Source organism: Dysidea avara, chromosome 3 (assembly GCF_963678975.1).
Source record: "Dysidea avara chromosome 3, odDysAvar1.4, whole genome shotgun sequence".
In the NCBI taxonomy this organism is placed as follows: Eukaryota; Metazoa; Porifera; class Demospongiae; order Dictyoceratida; family Dysideidae; genus Dysidea; species Dysidea avara.
The window spans coordinates 40,333,774-40,361,136 of NC_089274.1; the positions used below are offsets into that span (position 1 = coordinate 40,333,774).

The 27,363-nt window shown below is 38.2% G+C and overlaps 1 protein-coding gene across 2 annotated transcripts; it reads right to left on the reverse strand.

Moving 5' to 3' along the window:
• Positions 1-413: 413 nt before the first annotated feature.
• On the reverse strand, positions 414-27,363 carry LOC136250978 (ephrin type-A receptor 4-like). Of its 2 annotated transcripts, XM_066043336.1 has the most exons (12): positions 27,175-27,363; positions 25,691-25,760; positions 25,112-25,612; positions 22,834-23,019; positions 12,861-12,931; positions 12,476-12,807; positions 5,476-5,757; positions 5,253-5,406; positions 1,097-1,189; positions 933-1,046; positions 794-882; positions 414-745 (listed from the first exon to the last, which is right to left on the reverse strand). In XM_066043336.1, the coding sequence occupies exons 2-12, from the start codon at positions 25,752-25,754 to the stop codon at positions 559-561; spliced, it is 2,073 nt and encodes a 690-aa protein (XP_065899408.1). In that variant the 5' UTR covers positions 25,755-25,760; positions 27,175-27,363; the 3' UTR covers positions 414-558. The 2 variants fall into 2 exon arrangements, 1 of the variants encoding a protein (XP_065899408.1); XR_010698863.1 differs by lacking the exon at positions 414-745 and having other exon boundaries at positions 843-882; positions 933-1,014.

Consider the following 27,363-nt stretch of genomic DNA (forward strand, 5'->3'; position numbering starts at 1 on the left):
ACACACACACACACACACACACACACACACACACACACACACACACACACACACTACACACACACTACACACACACTACACACACACACACTACACACACACACACGACACACACACACTACACACACACACACACACACGCACGCACGCACGCACACACACACACACACACACACCTCCTGTATCCTCTCCTGATCACTAGTACAAGATATCTATCAGATATTAGGTGATATAGTTTCATTAATGTCTAGTGCATAGCTGTATATAGTGTGCATCCTATCACTGACTTTCTTTAGCCTTCCTACAGGTCCCCAGAAGGATAGTTACCATTGAAGTTTAAAATACGAGGATAAATGTACGGGCATTTGACTTAAGTATCTGAAGTCTGAATAGTGTGGGGTTTGATCAGTAAATATTTAAAATGATGGCATGAAATATAACACATTCTATCAACATGCACACAGCAAATAGAGGTAGCTAAGTGATAAATACTGCTACTAATAAGTAAGCTATTGTCACCCAGTATATCAGACACAGCATTAGATTAATTCTGAAATGTTACTGATATGTGCACTGCAAATCATTGTAAAGGATGTTGGCATGTTTCAAAGCACCTCCCAACTTCATAGCATCCTCACCACCGATTTGTTTATCTTCATCAGACCAGCCCAACAAATAACTACTATTACCATCCAGTAACTGTGTGATCTGTCTAAAGTGTGGACGTGATTTTGGCTCTGGATTCCTATATATCATTATTAATATTGTCAGTGCAATGTTTAATGTTACCCACCAACACTTAATCATTAATCTGTAAATAGCTCTAGGACAACCAGGAGGTGGTGGGAGTCTGTATCCACCATCAATTTTTTCCAAAGCTTTCTGCAAGTAGTCAAGAATGAAAGCAAAACAAACTGTATTGTTTTACTTACTTTAGCATTTGGTATACTATCATAAGGTTTACATCCCAAGCTCCATATCTCATATACCACACAACCATAACTCCAAACATCACTGAATAATGAATATTTCTTATAGTAAATTGCCTATAAAAGCACTTAATTACTGAACTATGTACACTGCTGAATATATGTACCTCAGGAGCTGTCCATTTTACTGGTATCTTTCCTCCTGATGTGATATAGTAGTTATCATTGAGCAGATCACGAGACATTCCAAAATCAGCAACCTAAATTAAGTACTTAATTATTTATACCTGCACAAAAGACTACTGAGAGTTTTCATATAAATCTTAATTACAAGCATGCGCTGAGACAAGTGACATATAGCAGGCCTGCATGCGAAAAGCCTAGAATTTGGGGACATAAAATTTGTCTATTTTCCAAACCTGCTTGACCATGCACTACGCAATTTTTAAACTGTTATTAATTGGCTTTGTATACAAGTTGCAGAATTTATATTTCAGGACTAAAATATGACCTGCTATGTGGTAGGATGTAGTTAGTGCTACCATGCCTTGTTTTCTCAGGTCCGATCATATTTAAATCAGCTGTACACCCTGCATGTGTTTCAGCAACAAACTGCATTTATACTGTTTAAGGTAGCGGTTAGGCATGAGGCTATTATGCTCCAAAAATTGAACATTATGCTTTTGAGCAGTGCTCAAAAAATCACCTATTATGCTTTTGAGAATTGTCCATTATTCCCACAATTAAGCCACCATAATTGGCTAATAATGCCAGTTCATTGCTGTATCAGGCCATTTTCATTGATATTTAAGCTTCAAATAGTCTTAAATTCTTTAGCTGGTTGCTGTATTAGAGTATTTCATTTCAATGCGACTGCTTTATTAGAGTAAATAATATTCAGTGACTACTCTATTAGAGTTTCTGACTGCTCTATTAGAGTATCTTGATCTATTTTAATGGAATTGTGCAATCTGCGGATTTTCCTACTGTTAAAGCTTCATGATCACCTCAAAATGCTAGCATAATTCATGATTTCCACACATACCTATTATACCCGAAATTATGCCGGCATAATTGCCACATCCCTAGTAGCGGTTACCTGGATGTTGCAGTTTTGAAACCATTGCAAACGAAGCCATACGCCCCGCCACAAAAATTCATTTATTGCATCATGTGATCAGTGTCTACGTAATACCGTATGCGTATTAAATTTCATGGGTAAAATTTTCGTGGTTTGCCAAAAAGAGATTTGCAGATGTATGGGTATAATTTTCGTGGTTTAATCTCGACGAGCCAGTTTATTTTCTCGAGGAGCCGCGGGAAGCAAAATTCGTGCTTTAAGGGTTTACATCTTAATAACAGCTTTGGCTACTCCATTTACGATCTAGGACTAAGAAAACCATTTTGTGGGTTGACTCACCACAAAAGAATCTTGCCTGCTGGAATCAGAGGAAACGAGTCTTACATACTTGCCATCAGTGTCTATTCACATGGTGAACAGGAGCACATGTTGTTGTCAGGTTGTACGTAGCAATTTACATAGAATTTGTTAATAGTATGGAAAGTGTATTGGTGGCAATGGTTAATAGGTCTGCTCAAGCTGAGATGTGAGTTTCTAAATGGATTAATTTTCGTGGATCACCTTTATGTGGATTAATTTTCATGTATCAGCTGCAAACCACGAATTCCACAAAAATTTATACACCACGAAAATTTCTACGCTTATGGGTAATTAAAATGGCAGTTGCACGTACTAAGGCTCATTGCCTTGTAACAAGAAGAAATTTGTTACTGTTGTGTGACAATTATTAAAGAAGACGTTCACTAAAGTAATTAGAGTAGTTTAGAACCTTTGTTCATGGGAATCCGGGTACTTCGCACAAAACTTCTGCGGCATACATACGTCATTTGTGGTTTTAGTATCAGGCCTGTAGCCAGGGGAAGTTTGGAAGAACCACCCTCTTGGGAAAAAGGTCCACAATTTCAGTAAAAAGGTCCACAATTTTAGTATACAAGTCCAAATTTTCAATAGCAAAAGTCCATTAGCTCCAGTTTAATAAACACCACTAATAAGAAGCTAAATTAAGTGCTCCGAGTAGCTGGCTCATTCAGTGCTTGTAATGCAATGCAAGATCGAGATACTCTAATAGAGCAGTCAACCACCCTAATAGAACAATCACTCTAATAAAACAATCACTCTAATAGAACAGTCACAATTACATTTTTCTTTTAAAATCTGTATGTAACTACTTAATTTATTTACAAAACCATATTTGTTGTCTAAACTAGAACTTTCATAATATAAAATTTTTTGTTGACAAGCCTTTCCCATGCAGATCCCATAAATAGCATCCATGCTTCAATACACGATCCAACCGAGCGTTCAATATTTCCCATTCTTATTCACTGTGATATTCCAATATATTATAGACACAGATGGTATAATCACAGATGGTATAATTACAGTAGCAGTAGAGATATTTCACAGATGTCATCCAAATAGCTGGTCTTGAGCTTACCTAAAAATTGTTATTTTTATTGACTGAAATGCCACTAAATTCAACCTTTTAGTGTCTATTTTCAAAAATTTTCCTGGGGGGGACATGTCCCCAGACCCCCCTAGTTTCACACCATAATGTAATCCATATAAAAGGGCCTCAAAAAAGGTCCACTTTTCTTCTAAAAGAACCTACCCAAATAAAAAGTCTGGCTACGGCCCTGAGTATGGTATGCTAAAGTGTTAGTAAAATTTCCTGTGTCAGTTTTTTCTTGCAAACTAGTGAGGGAGACCTCTGTATTAGTGTAAAATGAGTGATTGGTATTTGTGGCAGGGCCACATGTTGAGAAAAAAAGATTTTTGTACTGCCTGTCGATGCTGCAGCAGGTTTTAGGTCCCTTCGTGGTGGCCAAAATGGCTTCAAAATTCCACAGCTGTATTTCAGCCTGGCATATAGGCTTAAGTTGTGTTGATTGTGCCCTGCTTATGCTGCTAAAGAATAGATTCCATGTTTTACTTCACCATAATGTGCAACAAGCTTTGTGTAAACTGACGCCAAAGTATTTTGCATGCTATTACAATTGGCTCTATAGCATTGTTGTTCAACATCTAGTGGCCATACAAATCAGCATGTAGATACAGGAAGAGCTGATCTACAATGTAGCGGTGTTTGCTTTAGCATAGCTCTCCAAACGTGTTTACAACTGAATTTAAAAATGTCCTTCAAACGGGAAACTGCCACCTTAACCTAAAGATACAAGTACGCAACTGAACATTAACTGGTGCCTCACTAAAAATTATGACCGGATCTGCAAAAACCCGACATAATGGTGCAAACCTATATTTTCAGTATAAATCATTGATTGCAATGGGTAATAATTGAAAAATTTTTTTAAAATTTTTAAATGCTTTGTTCTTTGTGAAGAAAGGGTCCAGTGATAAAAACATGGCTATCACCTTATTCACCTACTCATGAGGAGTTCGAAAATCTTTGTTTCGTTGCAGTAGACTAAAGGATATGTGAGTTATTGGCATTTGTTTACATCATGTCAAAGCAATTGTATGCAATCGATCTTTCTTCAGTGTTTTCGTCTCTGTATGCGGTGAAGAAAGGTGATAGAAGGAAAATCTTACCCAGTAATGGACTCCCCTATTCATGGTGAACACAATGGTGTAAGTTGCAACTCTGTACTGCATTGAGTTTGTAAGTTACAGCCACTTTGTAAGTGCATGTAATTTATTTTCCTAATACTTGTTGTACAAATCAATCTTTCTGCTGTTGCTACTCTGTAAGGCTGTAACTCCAAAAGTTGTTGGCATACAAGGCTAAAACTTGGCCAGAGCATACACTTGCAATTGGCTAAGTACATACAAGAACAGAAAATAGCTAAAGGCTGAGAGAACTGTAAGGGCGGTTACAGGTAAAGAGCAGCCTGAAGACCAATGGATGCTGCTCTTCTAGTGATAAATAGCAATTATAGTTGTTTACAACTGTCCAGTGTTCTTTTCTATAAATCTAACTTGGTGGTTTGCATATAGACCGCAGCTGATACATGTATATATTCATGTTAGAGTTTTCAAGCTGAGTAATACATACTTATTTTCAAGTGGGTAATAACAGGTATATGAAAGGGTGCATTCCTAATCATACAGTTATGGTTCAAGAAATAAACGGGGTCAAAATCAGAAAAATAGAAATTCTTTTTTTACCCAAGCTTATTTTTAAGACTGCACCCCTTTTACAGCTTGGCTGTTTTGTGTAGTAATTCTTATGGATTACTTACACAACAACATTATAATCATAATTATACACATTTCAGGAATACCTTGCATGTCAAATCATTTGACAACAACACATTTCTTGCTGCTAAGTCTCTGTGTATAAACTTTTTCCCATTAAGGTACTCCATTCCTGCTGCAATTTCTTTGCAAAACTTTAGCAGAAGAATAGGCAACTTCACATGAGTAGCATCTTCATCACTTATCAAACAAACATAAACATACATGTTACAGTCATAGTGCAGTCACAAAATCTATTACACATCTTACTTTGGTTGTAGCGTAACTAGTAAATTTCTCAAGTCTCCGCATGACATATATTCCAGCACAATCATGGTAGGAGCATCTGTCACCACACCATAAAGCTTGATTACATTCTCATGATCAAACTGGCACATTATGGCAGCCTCCTGGAGGAATCGTACCCTATTCTTATCAGTAGAGTTAGTGCTCAAAGTCTTTATTGCTACTTCAACTTCTTTAATGTAGGATGGCTTCCACATACCTCGATTAACCACTCCAAATGCTCCAGTTCCTAATTGTTCTAAAGTCCTATCAATGTGCAATGCATGATCACAAGATACATGATAGTACCTCAATTATGCAACCCTCTGGAGGCAACCTTTTTGGGTAACAATTATTGTTCAAATGTTGAGGCCACATACATAAAGTCTAACTTCATGCAAAACAGTTACAGTTAGTTGTATTACCATTTGTTCTTGACTGCTCCAGATATTGAGCTCTTTCAGTTAGCCAGTACTTTTACTGCCATGGATGCATCCATAATAAACAAAGATTTAATAATGGACCCTTATCATTGTTGCATTTTCAATTAATTATTTTAACTCTAATCATACAGTAATTCTTTTAACTCTGATCATACAGTGTGATAGTACTGTATAGTAGGGACCACAAAGGTTTGGGCATGGCCAATGAAAAACAACACCCAAAAACCAGCCTCACGTTTTCCTGATAAGGATGAGGCAGTATTGGTTAGGTAAAACTAAGCCCAAACAAGCGATCCAAAACACTTTCAACGAGTTGCTATGACATTTTAAAAAGTATTTTCTAGTGACTGACTGAGTATCTGACTGATGCCTTCAGACAAGCGTAATCGATAATGGCTAAGGTTACAGGCTTGATTTTTTCACTGTTTGACGTTGCTTCAGCCAGACATGTGCCTTTTGGCATACTGCAGTACGTACAATGCATTCTTCATGGACTTATCAGTACCTCCTTTGTGTCCCATTTATCTTCGCTGACAGCGAAAGGTGTCGATTTTGCAGTAGCACATGGTGGCTTCCCTTCATAATTGAAATCGTCCACAGTTTTCATAGTAGCTACTTTGGTTGCAGAGGTTCTTTTCAAACAGTTCTTGATTGGGAATGCTGTGTAGGCCTGAGTCAAACATGCTCAAAATTTTGCCCAGAATGCTTTCAGGAATCTATTATACTTGCATTATGCTCCTAAGCTAGCATCATTTGTGACAATTAGTGAATGCTCTATTAGAGTATCCCACTATAAAATGACTGTTCTATAAGAGAGTATCACCTCCCTACGTATGTACAATGCATTTGAGCACTCTACTGCAGTTTGCAGTTTCCACTGACTGCTCAATTAGGGAGTATCAATCTATTTTCATGGAATTAAGCTCCATAGTTTGAAATATCCACCTAATTATGCTGGCATAGCACTCCAGCCTATTATGCTTTTATTATACTGGCATATTTGATGTAGGCCTAATGGTGCGTGTGTACCAGGTTGAACATAGCTGAATACAAAGTGTAATCAGACGACAATTGATAGCTGGAACATGCGGCACCATTTTTTTGATGCAGTATGCATGGGTTCACCAGTCATTTTTATTTTACAAAAAAAGTCTACAAAAAAGTACACAAAAAAAAATCGGAATTTTCAACTAAAGAAGGGGACCATAGCACATCAATAAAAAGTACTGAAACAAGCTGGAGTAGTGCACGATATTAAATCACAGTAAAACAATAAGAAGTGTTATATCCCTACTGTGCTCTTTCAGTACAATTTATCGATGTGCTATGGTCCCTACTCTAGTTGAAAATTCCAATTTTTTGTGTACTTGTCGATGATAGATTCACTAATGATAATACATGGCAAGATTTTCATTTGTTAATTTTGTAAGCGTCTGCCAAATTGCCAACTTTAATTCCACGCCATGCCGATATAGTATGTGGCTCACAATTAGGTACAGTATTACATGATGGAAATTCAACTAGCTGTTACTGTAGTTCACTACAGAAAACTGAACACATTGATTATGCACCTTAATTATCTAGTTCCACTTATAACAACTGGCTTGGCAACAGAAAAGAGAGCAGTGTCCTTTAATGATACAGCTATACTTATAATGATCCATTTTGCCACAGAAAATAAGGCAGGGTTACTATGCCCCTCACTATCACTTGTGATAAGCAGCAAGAGACATGACATGCACTAATACAACAGTCACTCCAATACAACAGCCACATAATATATTCTATTACAACAGTCAGTCACATATGCATAGCATTACAAAAAGTAAACAAACTAGTATTATTAATTTTAAAATGAAAATAGGAACTAAGTGATCAAAGTAATACTGCATAACAGGTTATTTTTGAATGAGTTTAATTTTTGAATTATTTGAACACAGCTTCTATGAAAATTTAACTCTTCAAATATAAAGCTGCCCTGTACCAGGTCGGCCGAATTCTGTCCACTATTAAACAGAACTCAACACCTTATCATCCCGGGCAGAAAAAATACAGAACGAATACATGATATTTCTTTCCATACATACCTTTGCTTTTGTTGATGCTGCAATGGCCACGCCTACAGCAAATTGACGATGAAGATTACTCGTTTCCCATTGGCAAAACCGCCTTTCCTATAGTGGAGCAGTCCCAATACAGTAACACCTAATGAATGTCTCAATTTCGATTGTTCCACTACGCATGGTCACCGTCTTCACTTATTTTAACGTGCACTTACAAAAATAATTTTAGTGGCACTAAGCATGACAATAGAGCATTCAAAAATTGTACTTTCAAAATTTATTTTAGCAGCTGCTCTTCAAAAATTCCCCCTTTGAAATTGACCTGTTATACAGTATGTGACCGGATCTGCAAAAACCTGGCATAATGGCGCAAGCCTAAATTTTCCATGTTTTGTTATTTGTTTTTTATCAGTTAGGCACTGGAGGGAGGCAAAACCTGTATGAGATGTTTACCGTTCATTGTGAAGAAAGGGTCTAATGATAAAAACCTGGATATCATCTTATTTGTCTACTCAAGGGGAGTCTGAAAATCTTTGTTTTGTTGCAGTAGGCATGAGTTATGGGCATTTGTTTACATCATGTCGAAGCAATCATACGCGATCGATTTTCTTCACTGATTCGTCTCTGTATGTAGTGAAGAAAAGTGATAGAAGGAAAAACTTACCTAGTAATGGACTCCCATATTCATGGAAAACACGATGGTGCAACTCTGTACTACATTGTGTTTGTAATTTACAGCCATTTTTGTAAGCGCTTGTAGTTCATTTCCACAATACTTGTTGTACAAATTGTTCTTTCTGTTGTCACTACTTTGTAGGACAGTAACTCCAAAAGTTGTTGGCATACAAGACTGAAATTTGGCCAGAGCATACACTTGGCTAAGTAGATTATATATTCAATAATAAAGAATTTGAAAAATACACCATTATGCTGGGTTTTTGTAGATCCGATCACATTATAATAATTATTTTGAATGTACGATGGTAAATTTTACAACATAGCTTTACGTGGGGAATCCATACTTTGACATTGCAATAACATCCCAAAGTAGGGATTTTCTCCCATACATTCATGCTTTCTTTTATCAGTCATCAGGGCTGGAAGAAGCAATTCTAAAGTGGTCAGGCCAAGGGGTAGGCATATAAAATAGTGTGTTGTTGTGTGAATGCTAGGAGGGTCTGGGGGTATACTCCCCTAGGAAAATTTTAAAAATTGCATGCTCTGAGATTAAATCTGAGACAATTTTCTGTAAATTCCCTAGCAAAATTTGCATTAAACTCACTGCATGTAGCTACATCATGTATTCACTCTTACACATTATACAGTTGTAACACATGTAAAACTTATAACTAATTTTAATGTAATGAAGTCACAACTCAGTGAATAGCTAGCCAGCTAGGAACTAGGCTATATATGCATGATCTTATGCTATCATACCATGCTGCAGTGCTCAAATATTCATCCAATTATGTATGCTTCCATGCAAAATTATTTTTCACATTCGCTAGCTTCATAAAGCATTTGACCAACAAATCAGTAAATACCCGAGTGCTCTATTGGGGTGACTGTTCTATTAGAGTGTTTTGATTTTCCACGACTGATTGTCACGGAGAAGGATTTATACGATGTAAGTATTCTACTGGAATTATCACAACGCTTGCATGATGCTTTAGGCATCTATCATTCCCATAAACAAGTCAGCATAATCGACCAGTGCCTATCAGCAACTCAAAATCAAGACACACGATAGTGTGTCGTGCGGCCCAAGAAGCCGGCGCGCCACACCGTGAGTATATTAACAGGAAGAAAGAAAACGCAATTTTCATACCTATGTAGCTCTGTGATCCCTTATCCGATTGGAACCAAATTTGCTAGAGACGTGCCGCCCAGTTAGGGGAGTCTATATACCAAATTTGAAGAAAATCGCTCCAGCCATTTCCAAGATACGAGCGAACAAAATTTCGTTTTAATTTCTTCATTTTTTTCTTCTTCATCTTCATTTCGCACACTTCGCAAAATTCGCCATAAAACACGAATGCGTGCTCGGATTGGGCTGAAATTTGGCACACTTAAAGGGTTCATTAAGGCGGATCTCCGTACCAACTTTGGTAGGAATCCGATGAACATTCACGGAGTTATTACCGATTATTTGCGTAAAATAAGGTCGAAGGTCTGTCACGCCTACAGGGTAAACCCCTTGGAGGAATCAGTTGAAAAGTGATATGTAGATGGAACAACCATCGTAGGAGTGCCTTCTTGTGGTTTGAAAGGAATCGGGATAAAGACCATGGAGATATGACACAAAACCCAACCTGTGTCAAAATTACGCGATCGATTTTTATGAAAAAAAACTATTAGTTTTCGTGTCTACCAGGCAAACCGCTTAGAGCAACGAGCTGAAAATCAGTATGTAGCTGGAATAATCATCATAGAAAGTTCTTGCAGTAGTACAGAAGAATCGGATTACAAATCACTGAGTTATGATTCGAAAGGCAACTACATGCAGCAAATGCGAGATCGAGATACTCTAATAGAACAGTCACCCTAATAAAGCATTCAGCTGCATGTTACTCAGTTTATATTACATTGCAAGTTATTCTGTAGGGAATTCAGCTACAAACAAGTCACCCTGTAGTCAGATCAGCTAGAAGAAGGTACCTAATAGAGAGTTCAGCTACAAAGAAGCCATCATGTAGAGAGTTCAGCTCAAATAAATCACCCTGTAGAGAATTCAGCTACAAACAAATTGCCCTGTAGAGAGATCAGCTAGAAGAAGTTACCTTGTAGAGAGATCAGTTACAAAGAAACAATCATGCAAAGAGTTTAGCTGCAAACAAATCACCCAGTAGAAAGTTCCGCTATGAACAGATCATACTATAGAGAGTTCAGTTAGAAACAAGTCATCCTGTAGAGAGATCACCTAGAAGAAGTAACCTTGTAGAGAGTTCAGTTACAAAGAAACAATCATGCAAAGAGTTTAGCTGCAAACAAATCACCCAGTAGAAAGTTCCGCTATGAACAGATAACACTGTAGAGAGTTCAGTTAGACACAAGTCATCCTGTAGATAGATCAGCTAGAAGAAGTCACTTTGTAGAGAGTTCAGCTACAACCACCATGTAAGAGAGTTCAGATGCAAACAAATCACCTGTAGAGAGTTCAGCCAGGAACAAGTCACTCTGTACAGAGATCAGCTAGAAACAAGTCACCCTGTAGAGAGTTCAGCTAGATTCAGCTACAAAGAAACTACTATATAGAGAGTTCAGCTGCAAACAAATCGCCCTGTAGAGAATTCAGCTACAAACAAATCAACCTGTAGAAAGATCAGCTAGAAGAAGTTACCTTGTAGAGAGTTCAGCTACAAACAAATCACCCTGTAGAGAGTTCAGCTAGAAACAAGTTACACTGTAGAGAGATCAGCTAGAAACAAGTCACCCTGTAGAGAGTTCAGCTAGAAGAAGTCACATTGTAGAGAGTTCAGCTACAAAGAAACTACCATGTAGAGAGTTCAGCTTCAAACAAATTGCCCTGTAGAGAATTCAGCTACAAACAAATCACCCTGTAGAAAGATCAGCTATAAGAAATTACCTTGTAGAGAGTTCAGCTACAAACAAATCACCCTGTAGAGAGTTCAGCTAGAAACAAGTTACACTGTAGAGAGATCAGCTAGAAACAAGTCACCCTGTAGAGAGTTCAGCTAGAAGAAGTCACATTGTAGAGAGTTCAGCTACAAAGAAACTACCATGTAGAGAGTTCAGCTTCAAACAAATTGCCCTGTAGAGAATTCAGCTACAAACAAATCACCCTGTAGAAAGATCAGCTATAAGAAATTACCTTGTAGAGAGTTCAGCTACAAACAAATCACCCTGTAGAGAGTTCAGCTACAAACAAGTCATCCGGTAGAGAGATCAGCTAGAAGGATCACCTTGCAGAGAGGTCAGCTACAAAGAAATCACCCTGCTTCATCTTTTCTTCTTCCTGTAGTAAAGAAAAAACGACAGGTTAAAAAGCCCTAAACTATGGCCGGCTTTGGGGTATACAAATACAAAAAGAAGTGAAATCTAATCCAAAACAGCCAAGCTGTAAAAGAAGAGTGCGGCCCTGAGAAAGGCTATGGTGAAAAAAGATGTGAAATCCAAGGTGGCGGCCAAGAAATGGCTGTGATGGTAGGTTAATGGTAAAAATTTTAATAACAACAATTCAGGTGAATTTGGTGCTGCTTGGTCTTGGCACAAAATTCACCTGAATTGTCGTTATTAAAATTTTTACCATTAACCTACCATCATAGCCATTTCTTGGCCGCCACCTTGGATTTCGCATCTTTTTTCACCATAGCCTTTCTCAGGGCCGCACTCTTTTTTTACAGCTTGGCTGTTTTGGATTAGATATATATATATTTAAAATTAGTGGTCAGGCTATGACCTGACTGGCTGGACTGCTTCTTCTAACCCTGGTCATTAATTAATTAAAAGTGTACTCACTTGACTTCTTTACGCAACAATTTACGAAATATTTTCCCTTCAAATTCTTCATATATTTTCTTTTCTTCAAATGGCGGCTTTTGATATGCTGGACCATAATCTTTATTGTCAAAAGTAACAGTCTCATAAATGCTTTTTTCTTGTTCCATTGACTGAGCCAGTTCATATGGTGAAGCAGTTGGTATTTCATACTTGTTCAAAGAGCGCTCAAGTACTTCTAATAATGGTATCTCATAGGGTAATGGCATTTTAACAGGTTTTATGGTTGATGAATCACTATCCCCTTCTACATACTGATATTCATGTGAGTGGCTAGTTTCTACAGGCTTTGGCTACACATAAGAAAACTATATTTTAATATATATAATGCAAATATTTTTCTTACCTTGCGATCTAGGTTGATTGAATCATACATTGGAACAGGACTGACAACTGCAGTGACATCATTTTTAGTAGCTACAGTAACAGTAGCAAATGCCAAACAAAATTTCTATAGACACACAGTATGCATATACAAGCACAAGTAGGGATGCACTGGTTTTGTCAGCAACATTTTTGGAAAAACAGGCTGGTACAGTAAAAGTAATGAACAAAATGCTGGCATAATAGACGAATTTAAAATGGACACTGACCGAGGAACAGCAACTTAGCACGTTTAGAATCAAAGAGATTGGGATACTCTAATAGAACTGTCATACACAGTAATGACCACACTCCTTGATGATCTGACTGTGATTTTTCTACAAAACAGACCATGACAACTGCACCCTTCAAAGATTTAACTGCACATCAAAACACACGATAGCGTGTCGTGCGACCCAAGAAGCCGGCGTGCCACACCGTGCGTATATTGACAGAAAGAAAGAAAATGTCATCTTTACACCTTTGTATCTCAGTGATACCTTATCCGATTGGAACCAAATTTTCTGCAGAGCTGCCCGCCAGCTAGGGAAGTCTACATTCCAACGCGTACCCTGATCACCTTGAAATTTGGCACACAGAAAGGCAGTCTAAAGGTGAATTCTAGTATCACATTTGGTACAAATCCGATGAACGGTTAAGAATTTACAACCACTTATTTGCGTAAAACAAGATTGATTTGTTTTCACGCCTACAGGGTAAGCCGCTTCATGGAATGAGTTGAAAATCGTTTTGTGGATAGATCAACCATTGTAGGAGTGCCTTTTGGTGGTTTGAAAGCAATCGAAATAAAGATCATGGAGATATGACACGAAACTGAAGGTGTGTAACAATTGTGCAATCGAGATTCGTGAATAAAATACCGATAATTTTCACGCCTACCAGGCAAACCGCTTAGAGCAGTGAGCTGAAAATGGGTATATAGCTGAAATAGTCATCGTAGAAAGTCCTTGCAGTAGTATAGAATAATCGGATTACAAACCGCTGAGTTATGATTTGAAAGCCAACTCCGTGTAGCAAATGCGAGATCGAGATACTCTAATAGAACAGTCATGCTAATAGAGCATTCAGCTGGTTTATGACTTACTCCATTATAGATTTCTATTACATTGCAAGCTATGCTGTAGGGAGTCCAGCAGCAACCAGTTAATATTGTAGATAATTTAGCTACAAGCAAGTCACCCTGTACAGAGATCAGCTAGAAGAAGTTACCATGTAGAGAGTTCAGCTACAAAGAAATCATTCTGTAAAGAACTCAGCTGCAAACAAATCACCTGTACAGAATTCAGCTACAAACAAATCACCCTGTAGAGAGATCAGCCAGAAGAAGTTGCCTTGTAGATAGTTCAGATACAAACAAATCACCCTGTAGAGAGATCAGCTAGAAGAAGTTACCTTGTAGAGTGTTCAGTTACAAAGAAACCACCATGTAGAGAGTTCCGCTTTGGGGTATACAAATACAAAAAGAAGTGAAATCTAATCCAAAACAGCCAAGCTATAAAAAAAGAGTGCGGCCCTCAAAAAGGCTATGGTGAAAAAAGATGTGAAATTCAAGGTGGCGGCCAAGAAATGGCTGTGATGGTAGGTTAATGGTAAAAATTTTAATAACGACAATTCAAGTGAATTTTGTGCAAAGACCAAGCGGCACCAAAATTCACGTTGTTATTAATTTTTTTACCATTAACCTACCATCACAGCCATTTCTTAGCCGCCACCTATCTTTTTTTCACCATAGCCTTTTGAGGGCCGCACTCTTTTTTTACAGCTTGGCTGTTTTGGATTAGATAATTATAACAGATAGTTTTACCACAGAAAACAAGGCACATGACCATGCCCCTGATTGACCAATCATGTAGGATAAATAATCTATCAGCAACCATTTCTAAGTCAATTAGAGACTACCCACTCAGATCTTTGTGCTTTAGCTTCGCCTTGGGTTTTTGAAGATTCTCATGGCCAGTCTCTAACTACAAGTTTAAGGAAAAAGTAAGAATTTTAAGTTTGATTAGGGATCATAGAAAGAAAAAGTAGGGAAAGAAGAGAGGTTGCCTATACCTGTATATATTGTAGTGGGCATCATTTTTTAAATGTCCACTAGTATATCTGCAGGTGTAACCTCCCTTGTTTCCCTACTTTTTTTCTATGATCCCTAATCAAGCTTAAAATTCTTAATTTTTCCTCAAAACCTGTTTGTTTACTTTTTTGTAACATTATTACCACACAAAAGCAGCCAATTGCAAGCTGTGAAAAAAGGTGTGGCCTTAAAAATCTGGGTGAAAAAGTTGTGAAATCAAAGGTGGCGGCCAACAAATGGCTGCAATGATGTTAAGATTAATAAATTTTAATAATGGCTGTGCATTGTAAAAATTTATTAGTATTAACATCATTGCAGCCATTTGTTGGCCGCCACCTCTGATTTCACAACTCTTTTCACCCAGACTTAAGGGCCGCACCTTTTTCACAGCTTGGATGCTTTTGTGTGGATATCACTTCTTTTTGTAATTGCAAGTTCCAAAGCCAGCCTATGGTTGATCTTGATAATTAATTTTAACTTTTTCCCTTTTCTACAGGAATCATTGAAGACTACGTGGCTGAAATAAGATGAATTTTGAAAGTGCGTATACAAACCAATGATGGCTGGGCAGATCCGACTCAACTAAGAATGGGAGATGCCCTACCCTGAGGAAGCTTCCACTGCAGAAATGGTTAATTATACCATTCAAGCACTTTGGAGCTATGGATACATGTTATTTAGATTTTTTATTATTCCCAGGGTTACCAGCACCTCTTGCCACCACCCTGACAGTACAGAACTATCTGACACTTCTCCTTCTGAAGAGAGACAAGGAGCTGTAAAATACAGCACTGAGCAGCATGACCCTTAATGTTGAAAATACAAGTGGGATAAAAAGAACCTATCTCAATTTTGTTGTTCATACTTTCGTTGCTTAGGCACGTTCAAAACATCGATAAACTATGGTGAGGATACTTGGGTACCACGGTATGAAGGTGCAATAGCCTTAACTTTGACATTAACAAACGCCTTCAGATGTTTAATTACCTCTCCAGAATCCTGAAACATAAACGTCTAAACAAGCTCCATCTTCATTATGTATCGAAGGCCGGGTCTCACCTGTAAAGGATGATTGAAAGCAGTGTTTTCTGGTTCCGTAAAACGAGTATGTCGCCCGCCCACACTGGCTGTACTTGGCTGCACGACACTGCTGCTTTGGTGACTGCTGTGGTGACTGTTCTATTAGAGTATTTTGACCCCGCGACTTACAGTTATTTGGTTTTTGCCTTGTAAATCTGTAGCTGTCACTGCGATTTCTTTTAAACCACAAAAGGTTTGAGCTAAGATGGTTAACCTACATGCATACTGATTTTTTAAAGTTATTCCCATGAGTGGTTTATCCTGTAGGCGTGACAACAAGGTTTCGACTGAACGCATGCCCCAAATATCAATAACTAGCTATTATGCTTTGCTTTCAGCTATGTTCAGCTTGTTACACAGCAGAACAGGTAGGAGAAGCGCCTCTGCAATCAATCCAGTCACCACGAAAACTAGAGATGATTTGCGCATCCCAACTATCGATTAGTGACTCGAAAGTGAAAGTGACCACTACGCTTCGCTTTTAGCTATGTTCAGCCTGTTTCACAGTACTACAAATGAAGAACAGTAGGAGAAACACCTCTGCAATCCATGGAAAATATGGATGATTCCCGTAGGGAAACCATTGCCCTACTGCAAAATGACACCTTTGGCTGTCAGCAAAAAGAAATGGGACACAAAGGAGGACAAAGGTAAGTTCATAATGCATGCATTGTACATACTGCAGTATGCCAAAAGGCACATCTCGGGATGAAGCGATGTCAAACAGTGAAAAAATCAAAGCCCGTAGCCTTAGCCATTATCTAATTATACTTATCTGAAGCTCAAGGGCATAGGCAGGGGGGTTCGGATGGTTTGGACGAACCCCCCTTTCAGAGGCAGAATTTTTGAAAATTAAAAATCACACCAAATCTTACAGCTCTGGAGCTCTCCGGTAGCTACTTGCCCACTGGCGCTCCTCTGTACTACTCTTGAGGGTCACATCACATTCATGCTGAACCATTGCAAAGCATATCTATTGAATCACGTGATCAAATGTGCACGTGATGCATGGTTGAAATGGCGCGAGTGAAATGGTGAAGGACTGTTAAATGGTCGGTTGGGACATATTACAAGGCAGCAGCTGATAAACTTGAGTGGTCATGTTATACATGTGTCAGGTTAGCACAAACTGTGAACTGTTGATGTACATTTACTTGATGAATGATTTGTTTGTTACATGTTGTGGGCACATGATGTCTTGAACATATTGGAGTACAAGCCAAGTCTGAAGTTATTGACCATCAACAGGAGGACTGGCCTAGAATATTGTATAGCTGGAAAGAAGTATTGCCAACTAAGGGACTCGAGTGTGGAGGGCTTCTGTGTGCTACGAGGTTGAAGTTGGCTGTCAGTATGCTGTCTGGAAGTGAAGATTAGTTAGTTTTACAATAGGTTTGTAGTTTCTATAAGCTGCATAAACAGCAGTGTGTAGGTTTTAGCTAGTTAGATGCACAAACAGTACCTTTTATTGTTACTGCCTAAGGGCACATTTTGTGTATGCATCATTTTCGACCCAACATGGTCTAGGGGAAGCACCCAGGCCTTCCCCTTGAGACATTCCACTTTAAACCGAACCCCCTTCAAAAAAATTCCTGACTACACCCCTGAAGCCATCAAGCAGACAATTAGAAAATTCCATTGAATATAAAAATTTGTAGCAATTTATTGGAAGCATTTAGAATCGTACTGAAAGCACTTTTGGGTTTGGCAACCAATACTGCCAAGGTGTCAGGATAGTATTGTGAAGCTGGCTTTTGGGTGATATTTTTGGTCAGAAAAACCCAAACCTCCTAATATATGTAACTATCGTACTGTATGATAACTAAGTTCATACATGGTTGCATGTGTGGTGCTACTAGCTACTATAAAAGATGATACACCGGGTGATGTTGGAATTTGATTGATGATGCAGGATTAGTTCACTTGATAAAACAACTGCTAGTGCTGGGCGGTATTGAAAAATAGCAAACGGTATACCTTCCATAAAAAGTATCACGGTATTACTAAATATCACGGTATTACTAAATATCACGGTATTTATGTAAAAGCCATTGATATTAAAGTAACTGCCATTTACCTCAACAAAAGCACCAAATACCCATGGTAGCTCAGCAAACCTCAGGTACAAATTACCACAAACAAACTTGTTTACATAGTTTGGTTAGCTCACTACATCAGCACCTGCCTACAAACATTGTCACATGTCTAGTTACCTTCTAAATATGGGATGAAACAAGCCCAAAGGGAAGCCATAGTGCCCAGACAGTATGGTGGTATTTTAAAAAGCAGGTGGTATCAAAACCAGTATGAATTAAATATCACAGATTACTAACAATACTGGTATATCGCCCAGCTCTAGCAACCGCTTATAGTTGAACATATAACATAAGAGTAGTATATCTTGAACAGTACAGTAGTATCGTTTAAGTAGGGATCCAGGTGAAAATTTTGCACGCCGCCAAAAATTCCACCTTTGAAAATCATCCTAGAGACATCTTATGAGATGAAAATCACCTTAATGGAAAAGTACTAGTCCATATAATCATACACTATGATAGTAGTGTATAGTAGGGACCACAAAGGAGTAGGCGTGGCCCACAAAATAAAATCACCCAAAAAACAGCCTCAATTTTCCCTGACAATGATGAGGCAGTATTGGTTAGGTAAAACTATAGTCTGTTCGCGTTCACCTGAGCCCTCATTTCTTGTTAATAACTCTTGTTACATGGGCCAGCTGCCCAAACATTTAGTAGCGCTATGAAGCCCTTTAAACACCGGAACTGTTAATCAAAAAAGCGCCTTGATACGGACAAGAAAAGGTGAGTTATGAGGTTTCAAAAATATCCCATACATATAGTACAGACAATTCAGGCACGCAAACATGTTTATAACATGAAAACATGCTTGTTCCTGTACAAAACCACTGGGAGTGAGCACATGTTCACCTTTTTGATACTACTATATTTGGCGGGGGCTCAGGTGAACACTCAGGTAAATGCGTACCGACTATAAGCTCAAAAAAGCTTTTCGATCAACCCGAAACGCTTTCAACAAGTTGCTACGGAATTTAAAATATATATATTTAATGGAATTTTCTACTGACTGACTGACTGCCTGATGCGTTCAGATAAGTGTAACTCAATAATGGCTAAGGCTACGATTTTTTCACTGTTCGACATCGCTTCGTCCTGAGAGGTGCCTTTTGGCATACCGCAGTACGTACAATGCATTCTTTATGGGCTTACCAGTGTCCTCCTTTGTGTCCCATTCATCTTTGCTGACAGCAAAAGGTGTCAATTTGGCGTTAGCACGTGATGACTTCCCTTCGAAATGGAAATCATCCATATTTATCATAGTGGCTATTTTGATTGCAGAGGTGCTTTTTGAACAGTTCTTGATTCATGCTGCTGTGTAACTGGCTGAACATAGCCGACAGCGAAGCATAATGGATACTTCACTTTTCAGATGATAATTAATATGATTGGGAAGCGCGGCACGATTTCTTTCTTTTGGTATACGTGAATTGCAGAGGTGCTTTACGAACAGTTCTTGATTCAAAATGCTGTGTAATGGGTCAGGGCCGGATCCCATGGTCTGGCCAATCACTTTTCAGCTACTTGATTTTAGTGAAAAGATCAAGATACTGTAATAGAGCAGTCATCAAAATATACTCTAATAAAACAGTCATCGTGATACTCTAATAAAGCATTCAGTATCAAGACACACGGTAGTGTGTCGTGCGGCCCAAGAAGCTGGCGCGCCACCCATGAGTATATTAACAGGAAGAAAGAAAACGCAATTTTCACACCTATGTAGCTCTGTGATCCCTTATCCGATTGGGACCAAATTTGCTGGAGACGTGCCGCCCAGTTAGGGGAGTCTACATACCAAATTTGAAGAAAATCGCTCCAACCATTTCCGAGATACGAGCGAACAAAATTTCGTTTTAATTTCTTCTTCATCTTCATTTCGCACACTTCGCCATAAAACACGAACGCGTACTCGGATTGGGCTGAAAAATTGGCACACTTAAAGGGCTCATTAAGGCGGATCTCCGTACCAACTTTGGTAGGAATCCGATGAACATTCACGGAGTTATGACCGATTATTTGCATAAAATAAGGTTGAAGGTCTGTCACGCCTACAAGGTAAACCCCTTGGAGGAATCAGTTGAAAATTGATATGTAGATGGAGCAACCATCGTAGGAGTGCCTTTTTGTGGTTTGAAAGGAATCGGGATAAAGACCATGGAGATATGACACAAAACCCAACCTGTCTCAAAATTACGCGATCGATTTTTATGAATAAAAAAACTATTAGTTTTCGTGTCTACCAGGCAAACCGCTTAGAGCAACGAGCTGAAAATCAATATGTAGCTGGAATAATCATCATAGAAAGTCCTTGCAGTAGTACATAAGAATCGGATTACAAATCACTGAGTTATGATTCGAAAGGCAACTACGTGCAGCAAATGCGAGATCGAGATACTCTAATAGAACAGTCACCCTAATAAAGCATTCAGCTGCATTTATAATTTACTCAGTTATATTACATTGCAAGTTATTCTGTAGGAAATTCAGCTACAAACAAGTCACCCTGTAGTCAGATCAGCTAGAAGAAGATACCTAATAGAGAGTTCAGCTACAAAGAAGCCATCATGTAGAGAGTTCAGCTCAAATAAATCACCCTGTAGAGAATTCAGTTACAAACAAATTGCCTGTAGAGAGATCAGCTAGAAGATATTACCTTGTAGAGAGTTCAGTTACAAAGAAACAATCATGCAAAGAGTTTAGCTGCAAATAAATCACCCAGTAGAAAGTTCCTCTATGAACAGATCACACTGTAGAGAGTTCGGTTAGAAACAAGTCATCCTGTAGAGAGATCAGCTAGAAAAAGTCACCCTGTAGAGAGTTCAGTTACAAAGAAACAATCATGCAAAGAGTTTAGCTGCAAACAAATCACCCAGTAGAAAGTTCCGCTATGAACAGATCACACTGTAGAGAGTTCAGTTAGAAACAAGTCATCCTGTAGATAGATCAGCTAGAAAAAGTGACTTTGTAGAGAGTTCAGCTACAAAGAAACCACCATGTAAGAAAGTTCAGCTGCAAACAAATCACCTGTAGAGAGTTCAGCTACAAAGAAACTACCATGTACAGAGTTCAGCTAGAAACAAATCACCCTGTAGAGAGTTCAGCTAGAAGCAAGTCACCCTGTAGAGAGATCAGCTAGAAACAAGCCACCCGTAGAAAGTTCAGCTACATTGTAGAGATTTCAGCAGTTTAGCTGCAAACAAATCGCCCTGTAGAGAATTCAGCTACAAACAAATTACCGTGTAGAAAGATCAGCTAGAAGAAGTTACCTTGTAGAGAGTTCAGCTACAAACAAATCACCCTGTAGAGAGTTCAGCTACAAACAAGTCATCCGGTAGAGAGATCAGCTAGAGGGATCACCTTGCAGAGAGGTCGGCTACAAAGAAATCACCATGCTTCATCTTTTCTTCTTCCTGTAGTAAAGAAAAAAATGATATGTTAAAAAGCCCTAAAGCCGGCCATAGGCCGGCTTTGAGGTATACAAATAGAAAAAGAAGTGAAACCTAATCCAAAACAGCCAAGCTGTAAAAAAAAGAGTGTGGCCCTGAGAAAGGCTATGGTGAAAAAAAGATGTGAAATCCAAGGTGGCGGCCAAGAAATGGCTGTGATGGTAGATTAATGGTAAAAATTTTAATAACGACAATTCAGGTGAATTTTGTGCCAAGACCAAGCGGCACCAAATTCACCTGAATTGTTGTTATTAAAACTTTTACCATTAACCTACCATCACAGCCATTTCTTGGCCGCCACCTTGGATTTCACATCTTTTTTCACCATAGCCTTTCTCAGGGCGGCACTCTTTTTTTACAGCTTGGCTGTTTTGGATTAGATAGAATATAGCTTATAGTCTAAACCATTACATCTGTGTTACACCAGAACATTCATTTGGCTTTGTAGATAACATAAATTTAAAAAAAAAAGAATTTGAAACAGTGTGCTACTATATGTGACCGGATCTGCAAAAAAGGGACATAATCGCACAAGCCTAAATTTACAGTATAAAGCATTGAGTATAATGGGTGAAATACTTGTGTATTACTGAAAAAATTTCGTAAATTTGTTAACCCCTCTTTCTTCGTGAAGGAAGGGACTAACAATAAAACCCTGGATATCATCTTATTTGCCTGCTCAAGAGGAGTTGGAAAATCTTTGTTTCGTTGCAGTAGACCCAAGGATACGTAAGTTATGAGTGTTTGTTTATGTCATGTTGAAGCGATCGTATGCGATCAATTTTCCTTCACGAATTTCTCCTATGTATGCAGTGAAGAAGGGCAAGTAAAGGAAAAACTTACCCAGTAATTGATTCTCATGTTCATGGTGAACACAATGGTGAAAAGTTTAGCTTCGTACCTCAATCCGTTGGTAAGTTATAACCGTTTTTGTAAGTACCTGTAATTTATTTTCCGTATACTTGCTGTACATTATCGATTTTTCTGTTGTTGCTACTTTGTAGGGCTGTAACTCCAAACATTATTGGGATATGAAGCTGAACCTTTGCCAGTGGGTACACTTAGCTAAGTAGATTATAAACATTTAATGAACAGGAATTCGAAAAATATGTGATTATGTCCTGTTTTCGCAGATCCAGTCACATATATTATATCTTGTTGGTGTTTTACAGATTTAGTAATTGCACTAGACATGTACAGTATGTGTAGAGCCTTGCAGCACTTACGGGCTCTTGATGCTATTACCTTTATTAGAAGCAACATTAGTGGCACCTTTCCTAACTGAAAATTCCTTTTTTCTCTGTAATTGCCTTACGTAGAATCCAATAACTATAACCAGCACAACAAAAAGTATCACAAATAAAAGAGCTCCTATAGCTCCACCAACAGCAGCACCAGCTGAACTTGAGCCACCAGATGATCCAGAGCCTCCTTAAAATGTCAAATAGTTATATGTAATTTTACACATTGTCACATGTGGTTACTTTATATGGTGAAATTTTGAACTTTGTATTTTCTACACTCAAAATATGTAACAATCAAAACAACTATAGTTAGGACATTGCACAATCAAAAGTGATGTAAGGTTTGAAATAGTGGCGAGAATGATGATCAATATACACAGAGTTATGCAGCAATTAACACTACCAGTTTTCTGAAACAAGTCACTTACAAAACTATATGATATCATACAAAGAAAGCAAGTGTTTTTGCTGCTTTTGTGACCAAATGACAAGACACTTGACTACAACACAAACAATCACTACAATCAGACTAATAAAACCACCATCACAACCACTCACCGTTTTGACAAAAGCACAAGGGAATAAAATGAATTGTACATACATATAAATTACTATGGACTCTATAATGAGTTCTAGACAACTTGCTAAGGTTCTTTGAAGTGATTATTTTGAGCTTGTTTAACTATGAGTTTTTAATGGCAGTAAGAATGATGAAGAGTGCCACGAATTGAATTAAGCAATCAAGCAATGACAAAGAGTTTCCTTTAATGCTATCATGAACAAGCAACTAATTATGAAATACATGCACATAGATATTATCCACACAAAATCAGCCAAGATATAAAATAAAAGGTTGTAGACTTTAACAGCCTGGGTGGAAAAAGTAATGGTGGTGGCAAAGAAATGGCTGTAGTGATGTTAATGCTAAACATCTTGGGACCAACTTAAGTATCCTAATTATCAAGGTGTCCTAATTTTTCAGGTTAGTATACACGCTAAGGGATACTTTGGATTACCAAGTGTCCATATTATGAAGGTGTTGTCATTTCAAGTGCCTTGATTAACAGGTTCAACTTTAATGCTGTATTTCAGGCTACTGAAGCTGCTGAAGGCTACACCCATTTTACACAGCTTGGCTGTTTTTGTGGGGATTTCATTTCTTTTTATACTCTATATGGTCCCAAAACCAGCCATACGTTGGCTAAGGGTAGCTTTGGGATTTGTTTTACTTCTTGTTTACGAATAACATAATGATGATTATTGAAAACAGAAGTTATAATTGTATTGTCTTGCTGTAATGATAACTGATAACAGTGGCTCAATGGTTAAGGATTTGGGTGTTCAGTATGGTGGTCCCTGGTTCAGACTTTGGTAAGTCTTTTTCGACATTTTCATGCACCTTTTTAATCCCATGGTGACTGTTCTATTAGAGTATCCCAACTCCGTGATTTACAGTTGTTTGACTTTTGCTTTGTAACTCTGTATTTGTTTTAATTATTACTTCTTTGTTTTTCTAACCACTACTACCATGGCTAGCCTATGTACACACCACATTTCAAGTTATTCCCATTCCTACAAAAGTTTGATCTCTTTTATACGACGTTCATTGCACCATGGATCAGATCCCTTGCAAACTTTAGTATGTGAATTTACCATTTTACACTCTTTATTTGTACCAAATTTCAAGGTAATCAAACCATGCATTTTTATTTCTTGCAAAATATGTGAAAAGAATCTACGCCCCCATAGAAGACTTAAAGAATAAAAATCATATGTAAACTTTGACCTCCAATATCAAATGGCTGAAGTGAGTTTAATCAAATTTTGCTGTGTGGCATACCTATCTGGCATACAGCTTTTAATGTAAAAGTGGTATACTTTGGAGAAGGTATAATAAGGGTTATGCAGGCATGAAAATGGCATTTTCTTTAATTCTGTCAATATACACACAGTGTGATGCGCCAGCTTTCTTGGATGCATGACACACTACTGTGTGTCTTGATGAATTACTATAAAGATATTAGCTAAAATCAATAGCACTATCACATGGTTAATCCCTTCAGAGATAAATACACAGGCACCTGGTTTTGTAGAAGTTAACTTTGTTTCTACTGGGACAGGAAAGTGCAAACACAGAAATCACTGATACTGTGCCATATCAACAAGCTATGGAGAGGTGCAAATGTATGACAAATACTATAGCTAGTACTCATGAGTCTATATTGCATGACTGACACAAGCACATAATAGTGGCAAATACTTTTACACATCTCTCTTACCTATCACAAACTGGATTAGTGGTAGTAGTAGATCACTACCATTAGCATGATTGAGATTAACTGAAGATGGCATAGATGACAGAATAAAACGATACTGTACATATCCAGATATATTTATGGTGGCTATACGATAACGTGGTAGACTTGGATGATAATATCCTACAACATCTCCTGATAGAAACTCTATTGTGTCATTACCAGTTAGAACAATGTTAACATTACAGTACCGATTACTGTTACACTGAGACACTTGACTCTCTTGTAACTGAACTTCACCAATATTGGTATAAATCAATGAGTTATTTGACGATGGTCTCCAGACTTGAAAGTAAGGATAATCATTTCTATCAGTCTCGTTATTTCTGAAAACTCTAGCCATAATTCTAGATATTGTACCATTGCAAGTGAAATTGAGGAATGGGACAATTCCTATTCTATTACGACTTAATTGTCTATCACCATCTTGTTGAATTTTAACTCTGTCAATACATGATTGTCCCCCTGATGGAAAGTACACATCACAATGATACTGATTGTTAAAACAGCAAAGTTCACACCACAAGTGCAAGTGTGTTATACCTGATATTCTGATGCTACATAGCATCACTAAAATAGTGATCAAATGGGCAATCATCTTCATCATATATACCTATATGTAAAACTATAAATAATGCTTTATAGACAACAACCATCAAGAGTAGTTCTATAAAAATTGCTGACTGGTTTCCAACCGAGCAGCTGCTTTATCCATGAAATCTATGTCAACCATTTCTGACACAGTGGCAGCAAATCTGGACATTTGACTAGGGGGAGGGTAGCTACTACTCTGAGGCAATGTTAACAATGGGTTGAATCTTTTAAAAAGCTGAATAGTTTCTGAAACCAGTGTACCCCTTAGAACTGCACCTGATGACGACATTGCCAGGTGCACCAGTTTAACTAGTTGAGTCACAGATTAATCATGGTACCCAGGTTGTTTTATGCCCAACTCTAATAAGTGGTCTTTCAAATTCAATATTAACCACAAAACATACCCCTAGCTACTCTTTTCTAATAAAATGGGTCACATTTGTATCCAATGGGTTGGCCAAGACAACAGTACCGACCCTGGACAGTGGACACCATGACATACACATATGTACTTGCACAACTCACAACAATGTACATATGCACATATACATACATGCTAAAAATTATTTCATATCCCTGTCCACATCACATGCAACCACCGCCTCAGTTTCTATTGTTGTTAGTAATCACATATAATTTGATGCTGTGAAGATTGCTATTGTGTTGCAAAGCAGAAAATGTCCATTATTGCTCAACAAAAACAGTAAAATGTAACTATAAAAGCCTTGACTAACCAGACATCCTACTGTTACATTGTATTGGGGTATTTTCTTCAATAACGAAAAATGGAAATGACCTCCCATCCACACACAAACATACCCAAATTTTGGTCTGAGATGAGAAACAAGTAATCATGCTTGCCTAGCCTTAAGTTTGAAGCTGTCAACTTTGACTAACAATCAAGAGAAAACATCACAACATGTCTGATTCACCTTAGGTTCCACTGCTATAGCTATAGGCTTGTGGTATAGAACACCTCGGGCAGGCTCTGCCTGTTCTATGTTAGCCTGATTGGTAGGCCACTCCAAATAAATTCTTTTTCCCGTCCTCTTCTCAGACATGTTTGCATGTGGGCGGACAGGCAGTCCATTTCAATTATAGGTTGGCCCGGTAGCTTTTCAAACCATTATTTGTCTACGCACAACTATGAAAAGCCTTTTAAAGTGACAGGAATAGCACAATAACGTGAATTCCACTGACAATGACACGTGGGCTAACCTTATAAGATCAATTTTACTGAGTTTATACAGTATGCAAGAAAAACCGGAAAATTAAAGAATACGGAATAATGGAACTTTTTGGAGCTGACAGTAAATAGGTGAACGGGAAACACTCGGGGAAATAGAGAATATATTTGGACTATCCTAAAAGCAGATAGGTGTAGAAAACTGATACCCCTTCGTAGCTACGTACTGTACAACGTTGTCACATACCTCAGGAGCGTAGGCCGTGCGGATGCCGACAGCCAATGGGTAGGCCTGCTTTCTGTCCCAGGCTAGCGAGTTGCCAAACAGTTTACCTCGCAGTGGAACTCTTGCACCTTGTGGTCGACAACCAACTTGTACTCAATCATGAAGTCTGCCATGCGACAAACCGCCTTGCCATATATAGAGGTCGATCTG